At 38.9% G+C, this 22,288-nt stretch overlaps 1 protein-coding gene across 7 annotated transcripts in view; it reads left to right on the top strand.

The window, feature by feature from the left end:
• The window catches only part of ZFAT (zinc finger and AT-hook domain containing), a 123,853-nt gene that overhangs the window by 60,286 nt on the left and 41,279 nt on the right, over positions 1 to 22,288 (top strand). For all 7 annotated transcript variants that reach the window (XM_051778561.1, XM_051778560.1, XM_051778563.1 and 4 more), the window contains 5 exons: positions 150 to 410; positions 9,936 to 10,109; positions 18,781 to 18,931; positions 19,205 to 20,673; positions 21,866 to 22,098. In XM_051778561.1, coding sequence (XP_051634521.1) covers positions 150 to 410; positions 9,936 to 10,109; positions 18,781 to 18,931; positions 19,205 to 20,673; positions 21,866 to 22,098 — 2,288 coding nt within the window. The remainder of the gene's footprint in view (positions 1 to 149; positions 411 to 9,935; positions 10,110 to 18,780; positions 18,932 to 19,204; positions 20,674 to 21,865; positions 22,099 to 22,288) is intronic.

Raw genomic sequence — 22,288 nt, 5'->3', positions numbered from 1 at the left:
TGTGTGAAGCTAACCTTTTCTTAAGCTTTCGGGATAGAGTCTCTCAAACTTCATTTCATGTACCTGTTTTTCAAAAATCAGAGGGGTATTAGCTAATTAGCTGTAGCATTTAATTATAGCTTTCTTTAAACTTTAACTTTCTTCTCTAGAGCTTCTCGTAGCGAAGAGGAAAAGGGGCAGACCTAAAGGATCTACTAAGAAGTTTTGTGTGGATGAAGATGTGGCAGAAAACAACCCTGTTCCAAGTGAAGAAACTCCCCCTGGAACAGAAGAGGGCCCAGAACTGTCTGAAGTCTCACCAGGCAGCTTGGAATGTAGGAAATGCAATCGGAAGTTCTCCAACACACGTCAGCTCACTAAACATATCTGCATTATTGTCTTAAATGAAGGAGAGGAAGAAGGAGATGGAGGTAAGAAAATGGTGAACAAAAATATCTGAAACATTTGTGGAACAGTGTGTTCCCATCATGAGACCTGACCTGTGATCCCCAGTGTTGGGTTTTAAATGGAATGGAGTTGTCTGTTTCTTGTAACACAAAAAGCATTTTGAAGCAAAACTGAGCATAGAGTCAGACAAAGTACTCATTTTTTTTTTCAAAATAGTTAAAATGTTTATTGCACTTACGATGGTCTTAAAACTCCCTAAAATGCTTGTTTTGCATTAGCAACTGTTCTGTTTCTCACAAAGAGGGTTGCAGTTTTTCATTAAGAAAGGCCACACAGGTAAGTATCACATAGGTGAGGAAGGATGATCCTGTACAGGTGTTTCTGTCCTGTGACTTGGGAAACCTCAATTCTGTTCTGTCCTTTTGACACTTTTAGAGTCTGCTTTTCTGGATGGCTTGTTTTATTGTATAAAAAATAATGCCAAACTCACCTCTTCTTTTTTACAAAACTTTATGCAAATAACTGTCCTTGGCATATAAGAGTTCATTGTTTAAATTTAGCTTTAAGATTGAGTTGAATATATCCAACCTCTCAAAGTTTAGAGTAGAACAGAGCACAATAGAGTATTTTCAGTCAGGAGGAACCTACAATGACCATGTAGTCCAACTACCTGACTAGTTCAGGGCTGAGTAACATTTAAAGCATATTGTTAAGGGCATTGCTAAATATTTCTTAAAGATTGACAGGCTTGGGGTATCAACCACCAATCTAAAAAGCCTGTTGAAAAAGACAACAGTGAATACTCATTTAGAATAGAATAGTTGGAAGGGACTATTAGTCATCTAGTCCAGCTGCCTATTTAATGTGGCTAGGAGGTGAATGTCACATTCATACAAAGCAATGACCGTGTCCAAATTGTCTACGTAAGTTTTGTGTTTCTGTTAAAATTCACTTTTTGCCTTAGCCACAGTTGCTCAGTATCGTATCCTATTGATTCTATTTGCAAACAAAATTTGCCATTGATTTTTTTTTCCAGCTTTCTTATACCCTTTTGTGTCCAGTCTGCTATTATGATACACAACTACTATGACTATTTTACTTTCAGTGATATGGAGAGCTTAACTTTTGTGGCAAAGCCTAATTAAAATAAGTTTAGAATACATTGACAGGGCAGAGAAACTCTTGCTTTGATAAAGGACCTGGTTATATTTTACTGTCATCAGTGGTAGGATTTTTCAGCTGTCCATAGTGACCATTACTTCAGCTGTCTCACCTCTGACATCCCAAGTGTCCGTGCCCTTTACTGTTTGTATGTGCTAGGTCCAGTGTTCACATTTGCATTATTTTGGCAATGTTGCCTTTTCTTATGTCCTTTTAAAAGTACTGACTCAAATTAACCGTTCTTGACCTGTTAGCTCATTAGAGTTCCCAAGTCTTATCTTCATTTGTTTCACTACACACTACCTGATTTTTCAAACTAAATTGCTCATCCTTTTCCTTCTTTGTAAAGAAAATGGCCTCAGTTTTGGGCAGGTGAAACATCTTTTGTTTATTCTCTGGTAAAAGCAAACCAATGAAACAATTAAGTTGTTCATGAGCAGCAAAGGGGTTCCAGTTGTTGGTGAGCTAGAAGGTCTCCAGCCCAAAGCTTCCTATTGACACTCCCCTGCAACTTAGTGTCATCTGCCAATTTGCTAATGATAGACTCGATCCCCTCATCCAGTTTGTCTGTAAAGATATTAAACAGGACTGGGCCCAACACTGACCCCTGGGGGACACCACCAGTGACCGGCTGCCAACTGGATGGAGCTTTGTTCACCACCACTCTCTGGGCCTGGCCCTGCAGCCAGTTCCTAACCCAGCACAGAATGCCCCTGTCCAAGCCATGGGCTGCCAGCTTTTTCAGGAGAATGTTGTGGGATACAGTGTCAAAGGCTTTGCTGAAGTCCAGGTAGACACATCCACAGCCTTCCCCTCATCCACCAGGTGCGTCACCTGCTCATAAAAGCAGATCAGGTTGTTCAGGTAACCTGCCTTCCCTAAACCCGTGCTGGCTGGGCACGTTCCCCTGTCCATCCTGTAGGTGCTGTGTGATGGCACTTGGGATGATCTGCTCCATGACCTTGCCGGGTGCCAAGGTCAGACTGACGGACCTGTAGTTTCCCATATCTTCCCTCCCTTATGCATGTGCATCACATTGGCCAACTTCCAGTCATCTGGGACCTCCCTAGTTAGCCAGGACTGATGGTAAATGGAGAGTGGCTTGGCAAACTCTTCCTCCATCTCCCTCAGAACTGAGCACAGAGTCAAGGTGCACCCACCCAGTGCCAAGTACAGGGGGATGGTCACTGCCCTGATCCTTCTGGCCACACTATTGCTGATACACCCCAGGTGCCATTGGCCTTCTTGCCCACCTGGGCACAAACTGGCTCATGTTCAGCTGCTGTCAACCAGTACCTCCAGGTCCTTTTCCAATGGGCAGTTTTCCAGCTACTCTGCCCCAGCCTGTAGCACTACCTGAGGTGGTTGTGACCCATGGGCAGGGCTTGGCACTTTGCCTAATTGAACCTCATACAGTTGACCTCGACCCATCGAGCCAACCTGTCCAGATCCCTCTGCAGAGCCCTCCTGGTTCATACCATGGCATAAATTTGTTTTTTTTTTCTGTTCTGTTTTTTCCTGTTCTTAATGATTCCTCAGATTAGGTTGAATTTCCTGACTACTGCTTACTATTGAATTTATGTTTTCGGCAAAGTATTTAGAAAGACAAATCTTTCCTGTGTTGTAAGAGTCAATTTAGAGCTCATTATTCTATCAGTAAAGCTGTTTTCTTTATGTGCCTTTCTTAGCATTTATTGTCACTGCAGGTGGGAGTCTGTTCCAAATTAGCACTGCTCTGCACATATATTTATTTACACTGGGTTTTCTAAGCTTTAGTTATACTTAGCAAAGATCAAGTAAGGAGTTTTGGAAAGCCTGTCCCAGCTCTGGAGCCCCCAGCACTGGAAGGGCACAAGCCTGTCCAGAGGAGGCCACCAAGTTGATTAGAGCAATGGAGCACCTCTCCTGTTAGGAAAGGCTGAAAGAATTGGGATTGTTCAGCCTGGAAAAGAGAAGACTTCAGGGTGACCTCATTGCAACCTTCCAGTATCTGAAGGGACCCTACAAGAAAGATGGAGAGGGACTTTTTACAAGAGCATATAGTGACAGGACAAGGGGGAATGGCTTTAAACTGAAAGAGAGTAGATTTAAATTAGTTATTAGGAGTAAATTATTGTGATGTGGTGAGGCACTGGAACAAATTGCCTAGGGAAGTTGTGGCTGCCTCATCCCTGGAGGTGTTCAAGAACAGGTAGGATGGGGCTTGGAGCAACCTGGTCTAGTGAAAGGGGTCCCTGCCAGTGGGGTTGGAACAAGGTGATCTTTAAGGTTCCTTCCAACCCAAACCATTCCATGATTCTGTGATACACAGATGATGGTGTTGCTGTCTCAGTACACAGTGCTGCAAGTTTTACACCAGTTATTTATTTTGTGTGTGTGTTTTTGTCTCTGTATAATGTTCAGTGAATATTTTGGTTGCTTGGTTGCTTGAGCAGATGTGATTGATACCAACATTTCCAAGAGTAAATTATCCCTGACATAAAAACTTTTTGAAATTACACTTATTTTACTGTACGTAAAAAAAAAAAAAAGACTGAAACTTCTAATTTGGTGAGATTCCACTGTTGCTGAATTTCTTAGAGCTGGATGGACAGTTTTACTGAAGGCCTGTGAATCTTCCAGAGTTGCAATACCTACTCTCACATTTCAGACATTGTAGTTCAGAGCAGATAGCTAAAAATCACAAGGAGTTTGAGCCGTAGGTTCTTCTTTACTCTTTGACATGTTACATAATAACATAGTTTTTATTTCCCCTTTTATCCATGTCTTTCCAACTTGAAGTTAATTTTCAAATGCTTCTAGGATTTTTCTATAGTTCGGGTTTTTTACTACTTTCTCATATTTTTCATTTCTTACAAAGCTTAGCACTATATGGACATTTGATTAATAATCTGTATGTTTTCATTTTCACTGTGTCTGGCTGCAATGGAGTTAATTTCCTTTTGTAGCAGCTCATATGATGCAGTGTTTTATATTTGTGACCAAAATAATATTTTAACTATTGATAAAATATGCTAAACATACAAATATTGAAAAGATATATATTGTAATTCTATGTGATATTCTTTATTGAGAGAAACATAATATGCGTTTTGAGCTGAAGCTCAAATATTCATAAAGGTTTCCAAGTAATAAAATGTTTTGCTATCTTTTATAGGTCTTCAAGGAAAGTGTTGAAAACTGTAACATAATGGACATTTATAATTAAAATGAATAAATTGGTGTAAAATTCTATTGAAACTGAAGTGTGTATTGGTCAGAGGAATATTTAAAAGACACAACAGGTCTCTGATGTTCTTTACTTCTGTGATTAGTGATCCACATTGACCTCTCAAGAGATCAGTGTCTTGGTGATAGTTGTCCCACTCTTTCAGGAGTCACCAGGCCTTACTGGTTGCTGACATCATCTGTGCATCTAATTTGATCCTTTGATGCTAATGATTGCCTTCACTTTGTGGGCTCAGTAATTAAAACAGAAAAAAAAAAAAGTTACTTAATTTTTTGCAAATGTGGTGGGTTGACCCTGATTGGACTCCAGGTGCTCAGGTGCCCAGTGAAGCCACTCTGTCGCTCCTCTCCCTCAGCTGGACTGGGGAGAGATCACTTACCAGTTACCATCACAGGCCAAACAGACACAATCAGGGGAAATCAGTTAATTACCGCTTGAATCAGAGCAGGATAATGAGTAATGAAACCAAATCTTAAAGCACCTTCGCCCTATCCCTCCCTTCTTCCTGAGCTCAGTTTCACTCTTCCCCTTCAGCAATGCAGGAGGATGGGGAATGGGGGCTCTGGTCAGTTCATCACATGTTGTCTCTGCTCCTGCTTCCTCTGGAGGGGAATGACTCCTCAGACTCTTCTCCAGTGTGGGGTTGCGGAACAGGATTTGGGTGGAAGACACATTACAGCACTGGACAGAGTCCCTTCTCTGGAGTAAACCATTCATTCATGCTGAATTAGGAGCCTAAGTAATTCTTAAAGATGTCTCTTTTGACCTTGGTTTAAAATGTTTTTACCATCAGCTGGGTTCTGATTTAAATTAATTCTTCCTGCAAGTAGTATATCTTTCTTTACTGGAGAAACAATTGTCTATGTTAATTTTAAATAGCCAGTCCATCTTTTTTCCAAGCTGCTCTCTTGCTGCTATGAAATATCAGCGCTTTTTAGGGGATAAGAAATAGTAATTTGAGCGAAGAATAGTTTAAAAACATGCCAGTTAAGGATGTGTAGCTGTGCTCCTGAAGTGTCATACATCCAATTACAAATGCCCAGATCAGTCCCTTCAGTTAACAACTCTAGCAGAATCCTGGGACAGATTGGAAGGGACTCTGAAAGCACTGATTAATTCAGAGTTGACAGCGGCTTTACCAATCAACAGAAACATGACCATTTCTTAAATGTGTTAGAAGGCGCAGGCACAGTGCTGTATTTCTTGCACAAACACAAGCAGGCGTTTGAAGCTGCTGTCGCTGGGGAGGGGAGGTCACTTCATCCATCTGTTGCATCCAGGTGCCAGCTGACAAAGTGCTAAGCTGACTGCTTAGCAAGGGAGATGCAGAGTGAGGCAGTTCATTTAAACAAACCTGTTCAGGAGCAAGTGAAGGCCTTAACAGCCTGGAGAAGCTGGGCTTAGGTATTCAAATTTTTCTCCTAAATTATCTTAAAATCACTTGTGGGTGTTTCTTTTTTATATAGCTGAATTGTCCTAGTTGTGAGGGACAAAACACTTTTGACACTCTAATCCACAATACTAACATTGAAGGAATTTTTTCCAGGAAGACTAAATGCTAAATTCCAAGAACTAAATGCTGTTGAGATGGCCCCACACTCTAGAAAGGCCATTTGAGTCCTGTGGTCAAAGTTGAAGCTCTTATTTTCCATTAAAACATACTTTTGTTTACCTCTCAATTCCTTCCTAAAGCACACCATCCAGTTCAGGATTTTTTGGTGTAGAAAGAGTTCGGGAACAAAGCAGCTGTAATTGAGTGTTAAGATTTTTATTGATTTGGTGATTTGATGGGAGGTGTTGGTTTGGGGGATTTTTAAGTTTCTTTCAGGTTACCCACAGACTATGAAATAGTTCTGTTTGTGGCAAAAAGTATTGGCAACATGTGCATCCCAGCTCCTTTTCAACAGATTGTTTCTGAAAGATGTTTGTTCCTCTCAGAAAGGGGAATTATGGGGCTACTGCCATCATCATCAGATTAGTGAATAAATTTTAATAGTTAAGTATCAGAATTCAAACACTCTGTAGAGAGGAGACTATTTTTTTTTGTGAGGGTGAGAATGTTCTTACAGATATTCAGCACTAATTGAAGGTGTTCAGCAAATCAGTTCAATTTTCTCATTTGCCTGTTTTTCCCTGATATATATGTGGCCTTTTTTGGAGTTAACTGAGTTTGCATGGCACTCAGTACCTTCCTCACACCTTTACTCACAGTGAATGTAGTCCTTCTGTTAGGGGCTGGATGTTCTCAGCTCATACTGAGATGGAAGTTGAGATTCAGTCCTTTGTGAATTACTTACCAGATTTGGGTTTCTTAGGAAAATATTTTCCCATGGCCATAACCTTAATTATTAGTGCTTATCATACATGTACAAGGTTTCTATGCATATGACACAGCAACACTTTGGCAGAGAAATGTTTTTATATTGCAGTTCTGAATGTTATTTTTAAGTCTTTTTAAACAGCATTTTTGGAGTTCTGTTTTGAAAACAGGGAGATATAATCAGCTGTATTTATTGTAACATGTCTCTTCCACAGCTTTTACCCTTGGTCAGACTGATCTGCCTGACAGAGGCACATAAGGAGAGAAAAGCAGCATGAAACATTTCTTAGCTTGGTCCTGTGGTCATAGTTATTCACCAGTATGGATCACAAATTCAAGTCTGTGATTTGTCCTTTTTTTTAGTAAATTCCAATATTCAAAACTAACAGTTACAGTTTGACATGAAAAGCATGAAATGGCAAAGTTTTATTATTTGGTTTCAGGCACTTTATTTCCTCATTAAACTGATTAAGTCTTACTTTTTAATGGTTAGAAAGGAGGATTTAGGAACAGAGTGCTTGGATTCTATTCATATAACTACTAGGAATTACATGATTCCAAGCAAAGTGGAGAAAATTCTGTTGTCCTCATCGTAGCTTTTATTCCTATCTACAGTTCTGAGTTTCTTTTGACTAAAACATGTTTTGTCCACAGGTATATTAAATCTTTTTTTTTCTTTTTTTTTTTTCTAACACCAGCACTAACTCTTACTGCCCACCGAACAAAAGCAGATTAATTAACCCAATTACTTTTTGTATTTGTTGTTTAACAGTAGGTGAAGTAGCCTCAGGGAAACATAATTCAATAAGCAGCTTACATTCTTTGTGTCTTCAGATACTTTATGAGAAAACTTTCTTCTTTTGGTAGTCTGATCCTGCAGAGGAATTTGTGATGATTCATTTTCTTGTTGATAATAATCTAACATAGGCTGTTTCATGAAGAAAATGTGGAAAAATGTGTTTGTTTCATAGAATCATTAAGGTTGGAAAAGACCTCTAAGATGGAGTCCAACTTTCACCCTTGCTCATCGCACCAAAAGAAACCACTGCACAAGCAGTTTATGGTTCAAACTGCTGGAATTTTCTGGAATTTTTCTTTATATTCAGATATCCCTTTCAGGTATTGTAGAGAAACGTCAGTGTTAGAATTACATGATTTCAGTAGCAATGAATAATTTACACCTACATTAGGGAGTTAAATGGGGACATTACGAGACTCTTTATATATAAAGCAGCAATATTTTCCAAAATCATAGAAGTCTACAGAGAAAAAGGTAGTTGAGAAGAGGCTTAGATCAAGGAATTTATCTAATGAAATTGAAGAAATCATTAGAGCAGGCACTGAAAAGCTGGGTGCTCTCCAGGCAGAGAAGCTGGAAGCTGGGACAGAAGCATTGCTAACATGGCTCCATAGAAACGTGACTGGCTTCAGTCATGTTTGAATTCAGCTTGCTTTGTGGTTGTTCGTCATTCTAGGGGTTGTAAATAAGAATTTCGGATTTACTGATTAGCATCATGTCATTACCAGTTGTCAGTGTTGACATTTTTGCCTAAGGACGCCTGAGAAAGCTAAACTTGTTCCTGCACACTGTGTTTCCTTCTGGCTTTGTGTCCCTATCACTGTAGAACACCTACAGCACATTATGGATACAGATGGAATAACTTACACTGGAGATTGAGTCAACTAATTCAGATTCAGGGGGAAAAAAAGAAAAATTCACTGGGTTTATTTATCATTTTCTTCTGTCGGTTTCTGCTTTCCTTATTCATTACATTCCTTATTCTGGCACATTTGCATAGTGCCTTAATTTGCCAAATTTATTTTCTCTAGCATGCATTTTCTACCACTTCATCTAATATAAGAAATTTTATTGGCATAAACTTGGAGTTTTTATCTTTGTGCAGGTTTTGTTTTTGTTCTTTGGGTTTTTTGGTTTTTTGTTGTTTTTTTTTAAGAATTTCAGAATTTCAAATTGCTCATTTGCTTTAAGGAAGAAATAGCTTCAAGGAATAATTCAACTGATTATTGATTATTCATTCTTATTTCAGATGAGTGTTTTGTATAGAGTCATAGAATCATAGAATCAACCAGGTTGGAAGGGACCGCCGAGATCATCAAGTCCAACCCTTGATCCAACACTGCTGTGGTTACCAGACCATGGCACTAAGTGCCACATCCAGTCTCATCTTAAAAACCTCCAGGGACGGTGAATCCACCACCTCCCTGGGCAGCCCATTCCAATGTCTGATCACCCTCTCTGTAAAGAATTTCTTCCTAATATCTAACCTAAACCTCCCCTGGCACAGCTTAAGACCATGTCCTCTTGTCCTACTGCTGATTGCCTGGGAGAAGACACCAACCCCCACCTGGCTACAACCTCCTGTCAGGAAGTTGTGGAGAATGATGAGGTCTCCCCTGAGCCTCCTCTTTTCCAGGCTGAACAACCCCAGCTCCCTCAGCCTCTCCTCATAGTACTTGTGCTCAAGTCCCTTTGCCAGCCTTGTTGGTCTTCTCTGGACCCACTCCAGCACCTCAATATCCTTCCTGAACTGAGGGGCTGTGAAATAATTTGGTAACACAAATGTTTCTGAGAATCCATTTTTAAAATTTTGATTTGTTTCTCTTTTTTTTATTTGTGTAAGTATCACACTAGTTTTATTACATAGAGTTTTATTAAACCTTCCTCTTTAGGGATCATACAGCGCATCTTGTTTTGATAATGTCTGTCTTCCTATGGTAGCAATAATTTCCTTCCCGTTTGTTCTTGTAGTGTCACTGACTGTGTCACCTGCATTGCTTTTGTACATAGTTACCTTCTTTTTGATGTTTGCTCTTTAGGTAATGATTCTGACGTTGACCTTGACAGGAAGGAAGATGAGCGAGAAAAAACTCCAAAGAGGCCCAGAGTTCAGAAAACAGAGAAAACCCCATCAACTAAGGAGACCGAACAGGTTCCAGGAGCTAAAAATCCTATTATAAGTGTGGTTTTGACAGCCCATGAAGCTATTCCAGGTAATCAGAATTACCAGTTATATAATAATTTTTTTTAAACCATACTGACACTGTATAAAACAGTCACTGGTCTGAGACCAGGCTGTTTGGGATATTTATGATATGAAAAATATGTACTGTTATTTGATTATCATGATACAGAGTCTCTACCTTGGACATTTACATAATTTTAGAACTTAAGTCACATTTCTTCTTCAGTGTGACATGGTTGTAGTTATCTGCATTAAGATCTGTTGTGTTTAGCCTGTGAATTGTTTTAAAGAAGAAAATGTTAAAACATTGACCAAAGAACAGAAAAGGATTTTTTGCCGGTAGAACCTCTATTATGGCTTTTGATTTTTGCATATATCTATGATAAATGTAAAACTGTTTATGAAAACATATATAAATATATGAATAATATACATACAAATAATTTAACAGAAAATGTGTAAATATATTTGAAAATCAAGTTCTACGTAATGACTAAAGGTTTCAAACTATTTATTTTAAAACTAGGTTTGCATTTGCCTGTTTATATAAACCATTAACACACCTGACTGTCAGAATCCCTTTTTGATAGTTTTGTGCATTATTTTCAGCTTTGTAGCTTTGTTGTTCTCCTTTTTGTTATTGCTGATGTTTCTGAGTATTTGTTTTGCTTATAACTGTCAGAACAACTTGAATGTCTCTATTTATTTTCTTGTTGTGGTTTGGAAGCTGGCTGGATTTTCCGTGTTGTAGTTTAATGTCTTTTGATGTTGAGATCTGTGATACGCTTGGATTTTGTTTGCTAAATTGTGTTTCTAGTTGCAATGGTAGAGGAAGCTGGATGAACTCGCCTACAAATATCCTGTGTGCTTAGAAGGAAAGTAAAAAAACACCTTCACATTCATTGTCTGGGATTTACAATTTCAGAGTTTTGGATTTACACTGAGCTGTTAAAAATTTGGCCTTGCAATATTGTAAATACAGAGGAAGATGGGAGAGGACTGGTGAGCATTGGAAGTGTGGAAGCCTGGTTTTGGGGTGGTTTGAGGTCTGCACTGCTTCATTTCACTGACCACAGCTCTCTTTCTCCTGGGTGATGTAACCCTGGGCTCTTTCCTAACTGTTGTGAAACACTCATTTTCCCACTGTGCTCCCACGTTTTACCCTTTCCCACTGCATGTGGCTTTTCCCCTATCCTGGTGCTCATTCCCCTCCTTGCCACACATGAGACTCCCCTTGTGTCCTCTGCTCCTTCAGCTGGGAAAAGGAGAACATGCAATGGCTTGTTAAGGGGCTCATGTAGGTGTTAATAAATGGGTTCCTAAAGGTGTTAATGTATGGATATAAACAAACCCCTTCCTCAGGCCTTTTGGAAAGAGCTGTTACTGGAACTCCCCTCTTCTAGTGCTAAATATTATGAACCCTGTAAGGATTTTTCTCTTAGACCTTTAAATTTCTGTCAAGGACTAGAAAAACTTTCAAGAGGGGGAGGACAGACATGGTAGACAGTGCGATCAAAGATCCATTTTCATACCAAACTAGCCTAAAAAGGTGAATGAAATAATAGTAAATACAGATAGTGAAGCAAATGTAGGAAGCATGTGATGCAGGAGAGGAAATGAAAATCTAGAGGCCATTGGTGCCCTAATTACTACCGAGTACAATTTTTTCATTGGATAACAAAAATTAGGGTTTGCTTTGCACATGTGCTTTTTGAGGGACTCAAAATGTTAAAACAACTTCAACTTTGGAGTTCCTTATGCATAGCACATGGTACATTCAGAAGGCTTTAATGAACCAAAAGGATTTATGATCAAGCGTGAACCTGCAGCTGTTTCTGAAGGTCCTCTCATTTATTTGATTGACAGTTAGTAATCTTATTACATTCAAGTTCCCAGCTAAAATATGTGTAATAAAAAAGTCATTGCTGTTAAGACAGATATGAATTGTCACCTGACTTTTCACCGTTTAGAAATTCTAGAAGATACAAGTGGTTGAGTCTTTGAAGATTAAAAGGAAAAATAATTCATTTAGTGCAATTACATTTTAATTTATATTTCATTGATTTTCCTTCTTTTTTTCAATTAATTTCAATTATCTAACTATATCTTAGTGTCACTAGTAATTCTTAGGCTGTTCTCCTTTCTCAGTAATACTTTAATTACTGGAGTTTTTAATAAAGATCTTTCATAGTCTGTTATTCCATTTTTCTGGAGATATATCATGTGCTGAAGAGGTGAGTTACTGCTTTAGACTGCTGTTGAAGAATATAAATGGATAAAACAGTTCTCCCTTCTCCCATGCTTTCTGTGTACTAGACTATCTGTAAAGTTAAACTCAAAATAAAGTTTAAAGGTGCTTAAGCACGATTTAAACTTAACCATCTGTAGCCACCTGTTACCTAGCTTTAAAGATGAATGGAAATATCCCTTTCTATGTCCAGTGCAGTAGAATATTGGTGAAGATTTCATATGACAATTAGAAAAATAGAGAAGGCCTTGAGAATTAGTTGTATTTTATTCACAGTATAAAGGAACTACTCAGACTGTATTTCTCCCTTCTTAAATGAAAGATTCTTTTGGAAGTATTGCATTAACATTTTGCCATAGTTTTGCTATGCACTATTTAGATTTGGGACACTGCTTTAAATCATGTGTTCAGTAGATTACGACTAAATTGATCTCCTCAAAATCCCTTTGAACAAACAGATGAGTTGGTTTTTAACTTCCCAGAAAGGACAGTTGGACAACATTGACTTTCCCCGATGTTCTTCTTCTGTAATTTTTTCTTGGGAGGCATATGAAAGGTAATAGACTTAGAGCTTTGGAAGTCTGAAAGCTTGCATTAACCCATGAAATAAATACAGCCTGAGTAAGAGTTGTAGATTTTTTTTCTGTGCAGGCATTGAAGTAATTTGACAGGAGGGTCTGTGCCAGCCTCATGCAGTGCAAGGCCAAGTGCAAGGTCCTGCACTTGGGCTGAGGCAATCCCAAGTGTGGATACAGGCCTGCAATGTGTGGATTGAGAGCAGTCCATCGAAGAAGAACTTGAGAGTATTGGTGGATCAGAGGCTGGACATGAGCTGGAAGTGTGTGCTTGCAGCCCAGAAAGCCAAACACGTCCTGGGCTGCAACCAAAGCAGTTTGGGCAGCGGCTTGAGGGAGGTGATTCTGCCCCTCTGTTCTGCTCTTGTGAGATCTCACCTGCAGGGCTGCATCCAGCTCAGGAGTCCCCAGCACAGGAAGGACATTGGGTGTTGGAGCAAGTCCAGAGGAGGCCACAAAGATGATCAGAGGACTGGAGTACTTCTGCTGTGGAGACAGAGAGTGAGCTGTGGTTGGTCAGGCTGGCTACAGAGAGATCCAGGGAGATCTTCAAGCAGCTTTCTAGGGCCTAAAGGGGACCTACTAAAAAGCTGGAGAGGGGCTTTTTACAAGGGCACATAGTGGTAGGACCTGGGGAAATGGCTTCAAACTGGGAGAGGATAGGTTTAGATTAGGTAGTAGGAAGAAGTTCTTCACTGTGAAGGTGGTGAGGCCCTGGCACAGGTTGCCCAGAGAAGTTGTGGCTGCCTCATCCCTAAAAGTGTTCAAGGCCAGGTTGGATGGGCCTTTGAGCAACCTGGTCTAGTGGAAGGTGTCTCTGCCCATGAAAGGGTGGTTGGAATTAGGTGATCTTTGTGGTCCTTTCCAACCCAAACCATTCTATGGCTCTATAGCTGGAGGGACCTGGGGACCTTGAAGAGAAGGACTGCTGTGATCATGGACACATGCACCTGATACCGGATCAAACATAGTACAATTTTTCATAAGCATCACAATTAAGAATGAGAGTAAATAAATACAGTTCTATGCACCTCTGAAAATAGTTTGTTTTGAGTGGCATATACTTTTTTTTTTTTTTTTGTGGTCTATTTTTAAGAACAAGTGAGTAAATTCAGCCAAATATTCAATCTTTTGGTGTTTTTGTGTATTGTATTTCCCATGTTTAAATTCTGTAAATTATCAAGGCTTCTAAAACCAATTTATTATTCATGCTTAATTAGTTTGATTCAGGAGAGATTTGAACATCTAAATTGTTGTTTTATGTAAATCCTCTAATATTTTAAAGACTCAGCTTGTTGCTAGCAGAGTTGTTTTCAGTTCCTGTGAAGATGGTCAGTGGTAGAATGTTTTGGGTTTTTGGGGTTTTTTTTCAAGAAATACAAAAATAGCATGAAGTATTCAACTTCTTGATGACAATTATTTTTTTATTTGGGATTTTTTTCTCTACAAATTCTTAATACAACACTTCGCAGGTTTTTCTGTCCCTGATTTCCAATGAGGAACTACTGTCCATAAAAATCCAGCTGAGTTCTCCTGCTGCTATACCCTTTACTGTAATTTATGAATGCTTGGTTTCTTCTCCCATTGAGATTTTTGGGCAGTGGGGAAGAAGTGGAAGAATGTCATTTTGCTTACCAGTTTGAGAGTGGCTTAGTTTAATTGATGACAGTATTTCTCTTTAACTGATAACAGTATTTTCTGTTTAAGACAATTTCTTTTCTGTAACTCATGAAATGATGGTTGTGGTTTTATGGCACATCTGAATGGATTTAGTATCAGACAAAACGATCCTCTTGGGGCAAAGGAGGAGGATTGGGACTACCCCTCTTTAAAGTATCTGGATCAGTAAGTACAGACTGCTGTCACAGGCAAGTGCTTTCCTCTGACCCCAGCTTCCCATCATTTGGATCATTGTGCCTGTTGCTGCAGTTTGTGGTAAAACACACCAGAAAACTGATAATGGATTTACAGAAAGAGAGAAATGGTGTAGAGTTTAACCAGATCCCTCCTCTTTATCTTCAAGAACTCCTGTGCTGGCTCTTTTAAGGCATCACCAGCATGTAGTTGAGCGGAGGGGTGGAGAACAGACACGAACCTTGTGCTGATTTAAAGTAAATGTTGAATTAGGCAAGGGTTGGAAAATTAAACCTCTGAATGTGAGCAGGTGTTTATGTTATCATGGGATTTAGGTCAGCCAATCTGATGTCCAGCTCTGTTGAAAGGGGTAGGAATCTTCATCCCCCCATTCACAGATGTGTGTTTCTATTGCTTTGTCTGAGTTAAAATGTGTTTAACCTCATGGTCATCTTACCTATACAAATATTAAAAGGTTCTTTTGCTTGTTTTGAGCTTTATTTTGAGGAATGGGAGTAGGTTTGCATGGGGACCTTTGGGGATTATGGGTAGGGTTGATTTCTGTTGATTTGGCTTTCAGAACTGTCTTACCAGAGATCATACACATTTGGAGCACATTCCACAGGATAGTGTAGAAGCTGAAAAAATACATTTCTTCAAAAAGAGATTGTAAGAAACAAATATTCACTTCATATCCATAACACATTATTTTACCAGTACAGACCAGGGTACCTACATTATGAAGATTTTTTTTAAACTTAAACTTCAGTTGAGGTCCTTTTTTTTTAAAAAAAGGGTTCACCTAGTCAGATCAGTTGTCTCTAAAGGCAGTTCACAGCATCTCTGTAGGAAAGAAATAAGAAACTTATTGTATAAGCTCCCCTAGATTCTAACATTGTTTGAGCTGGTGTTTGAATCTGGATGATCATATTTAATACATATCTATTAATCTGTCTCTAAATCCCTTCTTGAATATATTTATATTTTCAGTCTCTGTGACATTGTGGAGTAATTATCCCATAATTTAATTACAGAGAGTGAAAGTGCACATTCTTTTGTTTTGTTTTCAGCCTGCTGACTGCCTATAGATCTGTTCTTTGTGCTTTATGAGATAATGATTATTCACACTTTTTTCACATTGTTGCTAATTTTAGAGATCTTTATCATTTATCTCTCTTGCAAGCTGAAGGTCTCAAAGTTATGTATTCCTTTTCCAAACAAAGGGATTTTGTCTTTGTTACTGTTTGCTGGTTTATCTTTTTTTTTGCGGTCTGTACTTGAAATGGTAGGAGGTTCATGGAATTTAGTTGAATTGGTAGGAATTTGTTTGATGATGTCTTCTGTTTTATTTCTGATCATTTCTAATAATTCTTTTATCTTTTAGACTGATAAGTATTGGAAAGCTCTATGATGAAGGACAAGCTGCTTTTCTGAGAGATAGACTGTAAGACATCAGAGACCATCCCTGAGTTTGAGGCAGGGATGAGGCTTGTTGGGTGATGCTTATCTGTAGAAGTTCCTGTCAGAATGTCATGAGGAACTCAAATCTTACTACTTTGAAAACAGATTTGCTTAGATGATATTGACTGAAAAGAGGAAAGCAAAAAACAAATAAAGTCTAGTAAATTAAAAGACCATTCTGCATTTAAAATAGAGATCTAATAGTGCTGGAGGAAGGATATTTTAAAAGAAATGATCAGTACAGTTAACCTCTTTTTTCCCCTGATATGAATATGCTCTGACTTCTTGAAATGATCATCTAGGGAAACAGTGAGGAAAAACTTTTATCTTCCTTACTGTCATATGATGTTCTTACTGAAAAATAAGACCTTGTATCTGCTTGCCTTGTTCTTATACTTATCCCTGGCTTGAGTATTGAGGGCAGTTCTTTTGTGATTTGGGACATGTGGGGACTAGGTTGGGTAGAACCTAGAAACCAATTTCCACACTTTCTAGGCACATGTGTAGTCATTAGTTTGTGATCTAGCAGTGACTGCAGTGGCTGCTGGTCCATTAACAGCCAACAGGCAGCATCCCAAGTGGATGGAGAGAGACATGTAATGTTTCTTAATGCTTCCCTATCTTCTAAGGGTAGGAAGTAGCTACCTACCTGAGGGGATAGGATTGCCTACTATGAGCAAGTGCTTCATCCGTTTGTTCCAAGAGCTGGATCTCCCTCTTTAGGTTTTTAAAGGCATTGGTCTCTCAATGAACTGCATAGGGAATTTAGAGGCATTAATAATAGGATAACCTTGGAGCATTCTGCCCACTTAAAGTATGCAAAATACTGATGAGTTAGTATTTATCTAGTGAGTTAGTATATATTTAGTTCACCCAATTTAGGTGATTAAATTTTTATAGTGGTAGTACAAAAGTCTATTAAACAGTTCAGCAGTCCTTTCAGGAAATGCTCAAACATCCTGAAAGGCAGAAGGGCACAGAGGAGAGTTAGTGTGGAGCATTTAATAAGGGTCTTTGTCTCACATTCAGGAAATGGGAGACCTAGAAGAGGTAACCATGCATATAAAGCAGTTCAAGATCTGTTTTCTTTTAACTGAGTAGTTCTAAATATAGAAGACTTTGCTTCTATTTTAAGTATTGAAGTATGGGAACACCAGTCTGCTATCTAATGTCTGTTGTATCACCTTTACACTGAACCCACTGATTGAACCATGTCTCCTGTGCTATGATGACAAGCTCCCATCTCACTGGGCTACCACAGTGCAATCTGGGGGATGCAATTCTGCTGGACAGCCTAACATTTGTGGGAGAGGGAGGAACAAGAAGAATATATATAATACATAATTATAATATGTATAACATATTATGTATAATACATATAGCATTCTGGTAACATTTAGATTGAAAACTTGGAAGATCAGTTCTGATGAACCTGCAGAATTTTTAGTACAGAACTGAAAGCATTATTAAAAAACAGTAGTTAAAAAAGCCATTTTTGGATGCAGCCAGTTCAGTGAGCAACAGTGCTACTACAATCTGTTTAGTCCCAGAGTTGGCTGATGTCCCATCTGATAAAAAAAGCTTCAATAGCCTTACACACTCCCAAATGGCCTCTTCTCAAAATATCTCCATTTCCCACTTTAAATCACTGTGAAGAACCCACGGAATCTCCATCTTTCTCCCTTTTTTAGTCTATAGCACCATTTTCCTCCAATGTCCCTCAGTCTTTCACACCTTTTGTTGGGTAACTCCCACTGTTGTTTCAGAGACTTTATGTTAATATTACCTATATGTTGTATAAATAATATCTTCAGGAATCTGATCGTAATGCATTCAGTAGAGCCCCTTTACTCCTGCTCCTAGTGGAGATTGAGAAATGCACATAGAACACAGAATCATAGAATATCCTGAGTTGGAAGCCACAAGAATCATCAAGTACAACTCCTGGCACTGCATGGGACAGCCTCAAGAATCCCACCATGTGCCTGGGAGCATTGCCCAAATGCTCCTTGAACTCTGGCAGGCTTGGGGCTGTGACCACTTCCCCGGGGAGCCTGTTCCCAACATACTCTTTTATTCTGAGGGGATGGCAAATATAAGCCCCAAATATAAGGAGTTTAAGGAAAGGATATGAAGACTTTTAAGTATAGACTAATTTGTGTTTTACCTGGCCTTATTTGTGGAACTGATTAAGCAATTTGGCAGAAGTTTTTGAAGGATGTGGTATGAGGCAGAAACAGAAGAATGTAAATTTCATTTTGGAAGTTACAGTCTTTTAAGGGTGGAAATATTTGAGTGCAGGATCTCATAATAACAGGCATCAAGCACCATTTGAGTAACCCTCAAAACCATCAGTCCTGGCACATTATTTAAGCAGATCTGTAATGTAAGTATCGATATCTTTTCAAAGATACCCATCATTTCATGCACAGGAACTTAACAGAAACTAAAATAGTTGAACTAATGATTACAGAGTTTAATGTTTTGTTTACACTTGTGTATTATAAACAATGCACATTTTAGTATGAGTTTTAATGAGCATTTCTTTGTTTTCCTTATAGGAGCCACAAAAATTGTTCCTGTTGAGGCTGCTCCCCAGGAAAGTGAACCCACAACTCCAGAGACAACAGTTCAAGAGCCATCACAACGAAAAGGATATCAAGAATATTCCATTCAGCAAACCCCATATGAACAGGCAATGAAATCAAGCAGGTGATTTTGAAGTTCTTTTATTTGTGTTCATGCAGAATATGAATTAAATGCTTCCCCGTCCATTTTCATGAAACTGAAATATTTTTCTGAGCCCTTTAAATAAAAGAACAGCTGAAAATAATCTGTGTAAATTGTATAATTTAAAATGCTTGTGGAGAATACATTTAAAAAACCCCTAAACATTTCTGTCCATTATGAATATTTATGGAATTTTGACTCATATCATCAAGTTTCAATATTGTAAATATAACTGGCTTGTTTTTTTCTTTTTAGGTTGGGCCCAACTCAACTGAAGATTTTTACATGTGAATACTGTAACAAGGTGTTCAAATTTAAACACTCCCTCCAAGCACATTTGAGGATTCATACAAATGAGAAGCCTTACAAGTGTCCTTCCTGCAGTTATGCCAGTGCAATCAAAGCCAACCTGAATGTTCACATGCGGAAACACACTGGAGAGAAGTTCAGCTGCGATTATTGTACGTTCACTTGCCTCAGCAAAGGCCACCTCAAAGTCCACATCGAAAGGGTTCATAAGAAAATTAAGCAGCATTGTCGTTTCTGCAAGAAGAAATACTCGGATGTCAAAAATTTGATCAAGCACATCAAGGAAACTCATGACCTTCAAGACAAAAAGGTGAAAGATGTTTTTGATGAGCTTCGCTTGATGACACGAGAGGGCAAAAGGCAACTTCTGTATGATTGCCACATTTGTGAGCGCAAATTCAAAAATGAGCTTGATCGAGACCGTCACATGCTTGTTCATGGGGATGAAAGGCCCTTTGCTTGTGAGCTCTGTGGTCACGGAGCCACTAAATACCAAGCTCTTGAGCTTCACGTTCGGAAGCACCCCTTTGTGTACGTGTGCTCTGTGTGCCTGAAGAAGTTTGTCAGTTCTGTGAGACTCCGCGCTCACATCAAAGATGTTCACGTGGATCTGCAGGAGGATTCTGTTTTTAACAGCTCTATCAACCAAAGCTTCTGCCTGCTCGAGCCAGGAGGGGACATCCAGCCAGAAGCCCTTGGTGAACAGCAAACACAAGCTGCAGGTGAATTGACTGTCACAGGTAGTGATGCTGTTAACACACCACAGCCACCTGCTGGTGAAGGTGAATCGGCAGCTGCAGATGTCAGCCATAATGGCCAACATAATGGGGATGTAAAAGTTGATACAGTCCTTTCCTTAGAATTTGAAAACCCTCTGATGAAGAATGTAGCAGAGACACTATGTCAGACAACAGAGATAGCAGTCCCAAACATTCAACCCTGTGTAGCATCAGATTGCTTTCTGCTGAAAAATGGTACTGCTGGTCCTGAGGAGTTAAAGGTTTCTCCTCCAAATGAAGAGGAAGTTAATCACTGCAGTTCTGTAAATGAGCAGGGTGAAGAAATTCATCTTTTACTGTCTGAAGACAAAGGTTTAAATTCGAGTCAGAACAATGCAGTGGCTGAGAACCTTCCAGTCTCTGAAGAGAGAACCCAGTCTGTTCCTTCTAGTGAATCAGAAAAAAGCAATCCTCCAATTCAGAACTCAGCAGAATCCACAGACCCTTTGCCAGCACCGGAAGGTGGAGCAGCCACCAGCCCACAGGCAGCCGCTTCCAACACAGCTACATCCAATGGTGGGACTGGATCCGTTGCCTTCATGCAGATCTTGGATAGCTTGCAGAAGAGACAAATGAACACAGAGTTGTGTGAGAGGATAAGGAAGGTTTATGGAGACTTAGAATGTGAATACTGCGGTAAGGAGCAGTGGAATTATGTTTGTTTGGGGTTTTTTTAAATGTTATGTAGTGAGCCATCTTTTTCCTTCTCCTCTGGTTTACAGTGTGTGATATATTTGTGTATCTTTTCAGCAATATTAATTTTGTAGTTCAGTATGGTTCTGGGGTCCAGTGAGATTTACTTTTTTCTGTATAAATAGTGTGAAATGAGTCAAATCTCCTCAAAAAAACCACTAGTGGAATATAGCAAAGCAATGATTTGTGAGGCTCAATTTTCTGTTCATGTCAAATTTGATAGAATTAGATTATTTCTGTCCAAATGCCTCTACCCAGGTCATAACTTTCACTGGGTCCAAGCACAGCAGATTTAGGCATGGGATCAGCATTACTCAGTCCATGTTTTAATGCTTAAGCTTCATTATCAGCTTAGTGTAAGATTCAGAGTCTTTTTCTTATAGTATAGGAGGATCTATGGTAATATACATTCTGTAGAATAGGCACATATATACTGGCATATTTTTGTGACTTGTTTTGGACCAGGTTCTGTGAGATGAAAATTTTCAATTATGGTATCAGATCAAGACCATTCTGATTGGAAATGTGGTTTTTTTTTAATTTGTGGAAGTGGGAATAATACATCATTCAGATTTATTCTAACTGAAAATGTTTGTGTTTACATAACTGGAAAGGAAACAATTTGGGATTTATGTTGTAGTCTTCATTCTTGAAAAGGGAAAGGAATCAAAGTCTGAAAAAAACAAGTTTTTGAAACACTATAACGCTGTACCTCAGATGAATTGCTCTGCATTTTTTGGTGCCATTACGTCAGAAAGGCTTTTAGGAAGGAGTAACATGAAAGGAAGTAACAAAAAATATTTTGACAGTCTTTTTTAGTGTACAGTTGCGTTCAGATTCTCTGTATAGGAGAACAGGTGTAAAGAACTTTTTCTTTAGGGAAAAGATCATTGATATGTGTTAAAGTTGCCCTTGTTAGGCTGTTTCAGGACATATAACACAATGTTTTTAGACAAAAATGGGTTTTGTAAATATATTTTCAGTAGCGAAGAGTCTTTAGACAAGTTTTCGTTAAAGACAAAAGGGACAGGATTCAAACAGTGTGTTTGGCCCTGAAAGAAAATTGTGTATTTATTGTAATTTTCACTAACAGTTGTGTAGAAATTACTTTCTTCATGTCTAATTTTATTTTCAGGCAAATTGTTTTGGTACCAAGTGCATTATGACATGCATGTTCGTACACATACTCGAGAACATTTGTATTACTGCTCCCAGTGCAATTACTCCTCCATCACCAAAAACTGCCTTAAGCGTCACGTCGTCCAGAAACACAGTAATATTCTGCTGAAATGTCCCACAGAACATTGTGACTACTCTACCCCAGATAAATACAAGCTCCAGGCACACCTTAAAGTTCACACAGATCTGGTAAGTAACAAACCAAATGGTTTGTTTGTCCAAATTCAGTGTCATCATCATAGTGTTTGGAATTGTGTGGTAATATTTGAAGACATAGCTAAGGGTTCTTATCTGTGTGCTCTCTGCATACTTCTGGGAATACAGGAGTTACAGTAAGTAGATGTGTGGTCCTTCTCATAGTCATTTCCAGTCGAGTATG

The sequence above is a fragment of the Manacus candei genome, unplaced genomic scaffold, assembly GCF_025592945.1.
Source record: "Manacus candei isolate 608988 ecotype Guabito, Panama unplaced genomic scaffold, ASM2559294v1 h1tg000013l, whole genome shotgun sequence".
Taxonomy (NCBI): domain Eukaryota; kingdom Metazoa; phylum Chordata; class Aves; order Passeriformes; family Pipridae; genus Manacus; species Manacus candei.
Note: the sequence above shows the minus strand (reverse complement) of the source record. Positions and strands in the feature narration are given on the sequence as shown.